This window comes from Triticum dicoccoides, chromosome 7A, assembly GCF_002162155.2.
Source record: "Triticum dicoccoides isolate Atlit2015 ecotype Zavitan chromosome 7A, WEW_v2.0, whole genome shotgun sequence".
NCBI classification, from domain to species: domain Eukaryota; kingdom Viridiplantae; phylum Streptophyta; class Magnoliopsida; order Poales; family Poaceae; genus Triticum; species Triticum dicoccoides.
In genome coordinates, this window is record NC_041392.1 from 44,094,605 (window position 1) to 44,103,316 (window position 8,712).

At 44.9% G+C, this 8,712-nt stretch overlaps 1 protein-coding gene across 1 annotated transcript; it reads left to right on the top strand.

The window, feature by feature from the left end:
* The first annotated feature begins 2,023 nt into the window (after positions 1–2,023).
* Positions 2,024–7,474, top strand: LOC119330298 (protein ROLLING AND ERECT LEAF 2-like). The gene is made up of 5 exons (XM_037603404.1): positions 2,024–3,061; positions 3,284–3,361; positions 3,447–3,664; positions 4,157–4,380; positions 6,392–7,474. Exons 1-5 carry the CDS (start codon positions 2,056–2,058, stop codon positions 7,068–7,070), a joined length of 2,205 nt encoding a protein of 734 aa, XP_037459301.1. The 5' UTR covers positions 2,024–2,055; the 3' UTR covers positions 7,071–7,474.
* Positions 7,475–8,712: the final 1,238 nt, after the last annotated feature.

Genomic DNA, 8,712 nt, shown 5'->3' on the forward strand with positions numbered 1-8,712 from the left:
CGTCGTAGCAGGAAACCAAAACAACACAAAGAGGGGTCAGTAAAGAAGGCTGTGGCAAAGGTGGACATATGACACTAGTTTAAGCAACAGATCAACAACACTACATCAAGATATATATATAAGGACATATGACAGAAGATTTTAGTAGGATATAACAAATCATCTCAACGAGAATAATACATGTTTCAACATGACATCACACAAGTTTCAGCAGCCATACTTGTATTGATTGTTCACACAAAAGAGCATACGTTCACGACAAAGTAATGAAAAAAAGCAACAACACTAAAAGACCACAAGTTCATAGTAACAGTGTGTACATAGCTACACTGTCAAAATAACAACAACACTAAAAGAACAACAACTACTCTTTTGTTCTCTTCATCACAAAAACTGTTAGTGTTGAGCACTAGCTTATGTTCCCATTTGCCACAACAGATGACACTGTGTAGGTGCGCCTTGTTTGAACCTGTTTCACATCAGATTAAAGTTCAGGAGAGATACTACTCGTAGGTAACCATAAAAAAGTTTAGGAACTTATATTCATGGCTTAAACATGTAAAAAGCACCTTACCAAGAGATTAAAAACTATACAAAGAACCCCTGGTCATCATCCAATCCTTCTTGTCCCAAAGAAGCAACATGGCCATCATTTATGTAAGCCTCATCATCATTCGTATCATCATCATATCCGAATTGAACATGTTCAAACTCAACAGGTCTTATAAATTTTATGACCGAAATATCAATGTTGGATCCTTCGTCATCATTTACACACCAACTAGTGATCTCTCCAGGTACTGTAATTTCTGGCACTGTAATTTCTTTAGGGTTCATATTGCCGCTTAACTTAAACATCAAAGCTCGGAATTTCATCCGAGATTTACATCTAACACAGTAAGGGGAGCTCCCAACCAAATCTTACATAGTTCTTCACCGACCCTTATTTTTGCTAACTTATTTTGAGCGGCAACATTAGCTGAACGACGAACCCATGAAACTTTAAAACCAGAAAACAAACTAAGCATCGTCTTGATTTCTTGCACACAAGGTCCTGCAGTGGACATGTTCTTCAGTGGTTGATTTAGCATTTGCACCACTCAGTGAGAATCTAGCTCCACATATACCTTGACTGCTTTGATCTCACGCGCCACTTGGAGCGCCCTGGAAAATGATGGCAAACTCCGGCCCTAAACGCACCACAGTGATCCCTAAGAACAACACCTCCTCCACCCTTCTCATCGAATTTTTACACTGCCCCATCTGACTTGATTTGGCGCCTAGAAACCCACACCGGCCAACATAAGAGCCCCACCAAAGATTGACTCGATACGACTGCCAACCAACAGTGAGGAAAAAAACTACTGTAAAAGGGTTCAAACTTGTTTTTCTCTTTCCAATGGCTTGGATCATCTTCACGCCAGATCAGATGACTAGAAATAGGTAATTGGACGGTCAGAATTCCCAAATCGCTGAAGGAGGCACAGTTCCAGCCCTTCTCTAACTATGTGGGATATGCCATGTTTTTTTTTTTGAGTTTGATCTGAATTTTGCTTTTATCAGTGTGCATGGTTGGTTGGACCGGAAATGGACTTTAATGGGCCGCAAGGCCGTGAGCTGCGTCCACGCAAAGCTGCTACTGCTCCTCTCCAAATTAAAAAAAAAGGAAAAAAACAGAGCGAGCTGCCTGCTGCCGCTGCTCTGCTTCGAGCTGAGCTCCTCCCCACTCGCCTCCCCTCTCCCAGATCGGAGACCCGCCGGAGTCCACCCCCTCCTCCGCCGCGGCGCCACCGCGGAGAAGGGCCCTAGCTCCTGCTGGAACCCACCACTCCCAGCTCCCCCGCCTCCCGCTCTCGCCGCCGCCGCCATTGCCGTCCCCGTCCCCGCCGCCCCTCCACCGCGGCGCCGCGCCCCTTCGCCGTCTCCCTCCACCCCGCATTGGGTCTCCAGGCACGAGGCTCTCCTCATCCGGCGACTAGGTACCTAAATCCCGCTGCAAGCTTCCGGATTTCTGACCGTCCGTGCCCTAAATTTCGCAGGAGGGGATTCGATTCGATGGGTTCCTCGCCCTCCAAGGCCGGCGGCGGCGGCGGCGGCGAGGACGCCCTGGCCCTGTGCAAGGAGCGGCTGCGGCGCATCAGGCGGGCCATCGAGTCCAGGGACGCACTCTCGGCGGCGCACCTGTCCTACACCCGCTCCCTGCGCGGCGTGGGCACCGCGCTGCGGCGGCACGCCGAGGCCGCCAACCTCTCGCCCGAGTCGTCGCTCTCCATCTCCGAGGCCGGGAGGTCGCCGTCGCGCTCCTCCATGGCGTCCCCGTCGCCGTCGCGCGCGGCGGAGGCGGACAACAACACCGGGGGCTCCCCGTCCCCGATGCTGGCGATGCATCGAGGAGGGGATCGCCTGGCCTCTCCGTCGTCTGCGGCGGCGAGGGTCCACTGCATGAAGGCCGGGGGCACTGCTCCTCTGACGTTCACGGTCGATCCGTCCGCCGGTGAATTTGTGGGGCAGGAATCCCCCGTCTCGGCCTTCATACCGCCGCCGCCGCCACCGGAAGAATTGTGTACCTCATCATGGGATTTTTTTGACGCAGCTGGTGCTGCCAGAGCAAACAATGTGGATGGGCTGACCTTGAACTTCGATAGGTTGAAGGGCTTGAGAGAGTCATGGGAAGCTGAGCCGGTGACATTCAGTGAAGAACCAGCAAACAGGTCCACTAGAATGCATTCAGAATCGGAGATTACCGATGATAACACGCCGAAGCAGGAAACCAAAGCGACACAAGGAGGGATCAGTAAAGCAAGTGGGTTGGTGGCTGCTTCTGATGAAGGGGCTTCTTCTGAGCAGGTTGTGCCAAAGGTGGAGGAAGGGGATCCAAAAAGAGAATCACACACAGAAACAGAAGACCCTTCCGAGTTCATCACTCATCGAGCAAAAGATTTTGTGTCAAGCATGAAGGAAATTGAAACCCGCTTTATACGTGCTGCCGAAGCCGGGAATGAGGTTTCAAGAATGCTCGAGACAAAGAAGATCAGACTTGATATATCTGCTAAACTACCAGGTGATAATCATGAGGGGATACACGATCTCGTCTTTTTGGGCATGTCTTGGTTATACCAAATTTTGGCTTGGCAATGTGAGGGCAAGCCCAAAATTTGGTTACCATGGTGGGCTATCAGACCAAGATTGCTTAAAAAGACAAGATGATTTCTTCACTTTCCTATCTGGGTTAAATAGGATCGTTTGATGAATCTTCCTTTTCCATTTATTTCTTAAATTCTAGGTTCTCCAGGCAAACCTACTACCCGATTCGTATCAGCCCTTCGAGTCTGCTGCAATCGTCAAATTCTTCTCAATCAGGGTAAGTAGGATGTGTAACTGTCATCTTCTCATCATCGCTACAATAATATTTGCCTAAAGATATGCTATTTGTTTTGTTTCTGTAGAAACCGCACAGCATGTTTCAAATGTTGTTACTTGGAAACGTTCAGTCTCGTCTCTATCATCGTCATCTAAAAGTCCACTTACAACTTCGATGATTCAAGATGATGTGGATGATAGTAATAATGATTTCATTGAGCAATTTGCTATGGTGTCTGGAAGCCATTCTTCTACATTGGATAGGCTACATGCATGGGAGAGAAAATTATATGATGAAATCAAGGTACATTTACATTATTTAAGGAAGCTTTCTAGTATGATGCGCCAATCATGAATTAGCCACTTCTCTAAAAATATGGCTGGTGTTTTGTTGTATGGCTCTAGTGAAACCTTCTTTTTAATCTTGTAGTTCTCAAGACTAAGTTTAGGAGGCAACTGCTGTATCTTGAAAGAATGGTTGTAAAATGTAGCAGGCATACTATTTTTGTTTCTACTAAACCTTGTTTTTAATCTTGGTAGTTCTCAAGACTAAGTTTAGGAGGCAACTACTGTATCTTGAAAGAATGGTTGTAAACTGTAGCAGGCATACTATTTTTGTTTCTGTTAATCGTAAAATTTGATTTGCTTAATACTACTTGGAGTGTAGATTGCATGTTGTATGTCAACTATAAAATAATGTAATAAAGGCTGTGAGTTGTGAAATAGAGGCTACCAATTAAATGTGTCTGTTCTTGGCATAATGAGTCACTGAAACTGCATTACTTTGTTTATTTAGGCAAGTGAAAATGTCAGAAAGACTTACGACGAGAAATGTAACCTTCTCCGGCACCAATTTACACGAGGTCTAAATGCAGAACTCATTGATAAGACTCGAGCTGTTGTGAAGGATCTGCACTCCAGGGTTTCTGTTGCAATCCAGGCTGTTGATGCAATCTCAAAAAGAATTGAGAAAATAAGGGATGGAGAGCTGCAGCCACAACTTGTTGAGCTCATTCAAGGGTATGACCTAATTAATGCCTTTGTTTTGAGATTTAGTATGTACCCCCTCCGTCCCATAATATAAGACGTTTTTGCAAGCTAAAGCTAACATAGCTTGCAAAAACGTCTTATATTGTTTTGAGATTTAGTATGTACCCCCTCCGTCCCATAATATTCAGGTCTCGGGGACGTAGCGATAGTATGGCTAACCAAGCTTTTCAACCTCATTTTTCGGGCAAACAAGATGCCAGAAGAATGGAGACGGAGTATATTAGTACCAATCTTCAAGAACAAGGGGGATGTTCAGAGTTGTACTAATTACCGTGGAATTAAGCTGATGAGCCATACAATGAAGCTATGGGAGAGAGTCATTGAGCACCGCTTAAGAAGAATGACAAGCGTGACCAAAAATCAGTTTGGTTTCATGCCTGGGAGGTCGACCATGGAAGCCATTTTCTTGGTACGACAACTTATGGAGAGATATAGGGAGCATAAGAAGGACTTGCATATGGTGTTCATTGACTTGGAGAAGGCCTATGATAAGATACCGCGGAATGTCATGTGGTGGGCCTTGGAGAAACACAAAGTCCCAGCAAAGTACATTACCCTCATCAAGGACATGTACAATAATGTTGTGACAAGTGTTCGAACAAGTGATGTCGACACCGATGACTTCCCGATTAAGATAGGACTGCATCAGGGGTCAGCTTTGAGCCCTTATCTTTTTGCATTGGTGATGGATGAGGTCACAAGGGGTATACAAGGAGATATCCCATGGTGTATGCTCTTTGCGGATGATGTGGTGCTAGTTGACGATAGTCGGATGGGGGTAAATAGGAAGTTAGAGTTATGGAGACAAACCTTGGAATCGAAAGGGTTTAGGCTTAGTAGAACTAAAACCGAGTACATGATGTGCGGTTTCAGTACTACTAGCTGTGAGGAGGAGGAGGTTAGCCTTGATGGCCAGGTGGTACCTCGGAGGGACACCTTTCGGTATTTGGGGTCAATGTTGCAGGAGGATGGGGGTATTGATGAAGATGTGAACCATCGAATCAAAGCCGGATGGATGAAGTGGCGCCAAGCTTCTGGCATTCTCTGTGACAAGAGAGTGCCACAAAAGCTAAAAGGCAAGTTCTACAGGACGGCGGTTCGACCCGCAATGTTGTATGGCGCGGAGTGTTGGCCGACTAAAAGGCGACATGTTCAACAGTTAGGTGTGGCGGAGATGCGTATGTTGAGATGGATGTGTGGCCACACGAGGAAGGATCGAGTCCGGAATGATGATATACGAGATAGAGTTGGGGTAGCACCAATTGAGGAGAAGCTTGTCCAACATCGTTTGAGATGGTTTGGGCATATTCAGCGCAGGCCTCCAGAAGCTCCAGTGCATAGCGGACGGCTAAAGCGTGCGGAGAATGTCAAGAGAGGGCGGGGTCGACCGATTTTGACATGGGAGGAGTCCGTTAAGAGAGACCTGAAGGATTGGAGTATCGACAAAGAGCTAGCTATGGACAGGGGTGCGTGGAAGCTTGCTATCCATGTGCCAGAGCCATGAGTTGGTTGCGAGATCTTATGGGTTTCACCTCTAGCCTACCCCAACTTGTTTGGGACTAAAGGCTTTGTTGTTGTTGTTGTTGTTGTATTGTGCGACGGAGGGAGTACCAAACATTTTTGTTTTACATCAATATGGGTTTTAACAGATTTGTTGATCATGGTTCCTTTGTTCCTGCTTAATATTACCTTGTTGCTTTGTTGTAAGTTATGCAAATGTTTGAATTGTCATGTTATTCCAAATTTAGTTTTGGCAGTACAATACTGAATATAAGGAGAACATCTTAATTGTTTTGACTACATCATTCACTATTTATTTTCTAAAGAACCTCTGTTTTGCTGGGCAATCTGATTCTTGACATTTGAACTTTGATCTGGCTAATCAAAATATGTTATAGACATATTGATTTGCTATAGTTTTATTCACATTTATTTTCCATGTTAACATTGAAAATGAAGTGCACATACATTCCTTTTGCAGATTAATTAGAATGTGGAAAGCAATGCTGGAATGCCACCACAAACAATTCATTACAATCTCACTGGCATACCATGTAAAAACTTCAACCTCGGTGCAGCAAGGGGAGCATCACCGCCAGGCGGCAATGCATCTGTGTAATGAGATGGACTGCTTTTCGTCCACCTTCAGGATCTGGGTTACTGCTCAGAAGTCATATGTGCATTCCCTCAATGAATGGCTCCAGAAGTGCATCCTGCAACCACCCCAGGAACGACGCCGTCGGAAGCGGAAGATCTCATTTCCTCCTCGCCAGGCAGTCTCCCCTCCGATATTCATCCTCTGCAGGGACTGGCTTGCCATGATGGAGTCGCTCCCCACTGATGAGCTATGCAAGTCCATTAAAGACGTAATGCAGCTCTTGCGCGACTCGTTCGAGCATCAGGCTGATCAAACTAAACTGAGAAGAGAGCCACATTCCAGGAGTGAGTCTCAGGAATGTGTGATGCTGGAAAACAATGAGCAGGAATCAAGCAGCGGGGTAGCACTGGTGGAAGGGTTACAGTCAAAACTGACGGTAGTCCTTGATTGTCTGACGAAGTTTTCTGAGGCTTCACTGAAGCGCCATGAGGAGCTCAAGCTGAAGTATGAGGAGGCTCATGACAAGTACAAGACAGTCGAGCCAAGTGCTCACCCAGTTTAACCAGATACTAAATCTGCTGGGTAATATCCATCCTCTAGTCATTTAGTTGAGGAACTGAGACGAGTAGTTTGGTTGGCAGTTGATCACTGATTAGACTGTAATGCTATGTTTGGCAAGTATCAATGCTGTCAATTGTGCTTTTTTCTCGGCCACATTTTAGCTTCGTCACCTCTGGTATTTGCCAAATGCATATCAAAGCATCCTCACATGGGCAGATCAGGTAATCTATAAGGATGCATCTAGTCTGTAATCAGCGATCTATATTAGTCATAATGATGGCTCTGTCATAAGATCTTTTTAACCTACTCTACAGTTTGCGCTTTCATCACCAGGTTTATACAGGACTGAAGTTGGTATTGCCATAATAATATAGTGTAGTACGATGCAATTGTTAATTGCCATTAGAGATCGAGGTTTTGTTTGTCCTGGTCATGTTGGTCATGTCTGGTCCTGGCCACGAGGCTCATCCGGGATGATGCTAACACCCCTGAATGACACAGGTTGGGTTGTCTGCTGAACAGGATCTACATTGCGGTTTTTGTACAAGCACTTTTGCAAATATCTGTGGCATTACTCTCCTTCCAGTGCTGTTAGTAGATCTAGCACTTTCTTTTCGATGGAATAGATTATCTTACAGACAGCTCTAGCTGTGATGTTCACATGATCAGGTATTGCCACCTATGGTACTTGAGACGAACTGTGTGGCCCAAGGCAGCCTATCTGATGAATAGGTACGAGTCGTGGATTTTTGAAATTTCTTTTCTTCAATGGACATGACAATTTCCTTGGCGTGCCTTATTCCGGTTTCTATTTTTTTTAATCTTGGATTTGGTTTTGACCACCAACAGTCCGAAATGTAAAAGTTGTACTGCTGCCATATAGTTCCCTAAATCCATAATCTGGTGCAGAGACAATTTCATAGCTTGGCTACCACATTATGTTCTTCACACCAGACATTTTTTTTGGATCTGTTGCTGTATAAATCTGAACTTCCACTGTGCTGTCAGTGAGCAAGTCAGCAACCATTGCAAGCGGCTTTCTTTGTCATAAAGGTAAAATTTCACTTAACCCCATTGTTTTCGTTGTGATTATACTAAAATGTACTTATATATTTGCGCACACACTTACATCTTGTGTGCTATTTTCCCTGTGTCGTGGAATCTGCTTTTTTTTTTTCGAGAATCAGTCGTGGAATCTGCTAGTATACAGTTCAAGTCGTTTGCTGAATCTAACCACATCCTTCTGCTTATATTTGCAATTTTGCATAGCTTTCATGTTCTGTTTGTTTTTTCCCGAAACTATTCAAATGATTCTACCTTCACATTGAGGAACTACGGCTTGGTATTAAATTTCAGAATGCTCTGTATGGGAGCAGTACACTTTCAGAATCCACTCTCTTGTGCTGTGCTGATTCTGTTTTTACCCTGATTAATAAAAACGATGATTTATTTATTATTAGCAAAGTGTTTCATATGAACTATGGACGCCACAGCAGAATTGGCTATAACCCAATGAACTCTGAATCGATACATTTCTGTTTCGCCTTGATTATGGCATATCTTTAATGTTTTGAGCGAGTGGCCAGCAGCAATGATCTACGGCTCGATTCCACATTTTAGAAGTTGCAGAGGAAATTCCACAT

Coding starts and splice junctions, on each gene's coding strand:
- LOC119330298 (XM_037603404.1), top strand. CDS start 2,056: ATGGGTTCCTCGCCCTCCAAGGCCGGCGGCGGCGGCGGCGGCGAGGAC. Junction 3,362..3,446: donor TCAAATTCTTCTCAATCAGG/GTAAGTAGGATG, acceptor TTGTTTCTGTAG/AAACCGCACAGCATGTTTCA. Junction 4,381..6,391: donor CTTGTTGAGCTCATTCAAGG/GTATGACCTAAT, acceptor TTCCTTTTGCAG/ATTAATTAGAATGTGGAAAG.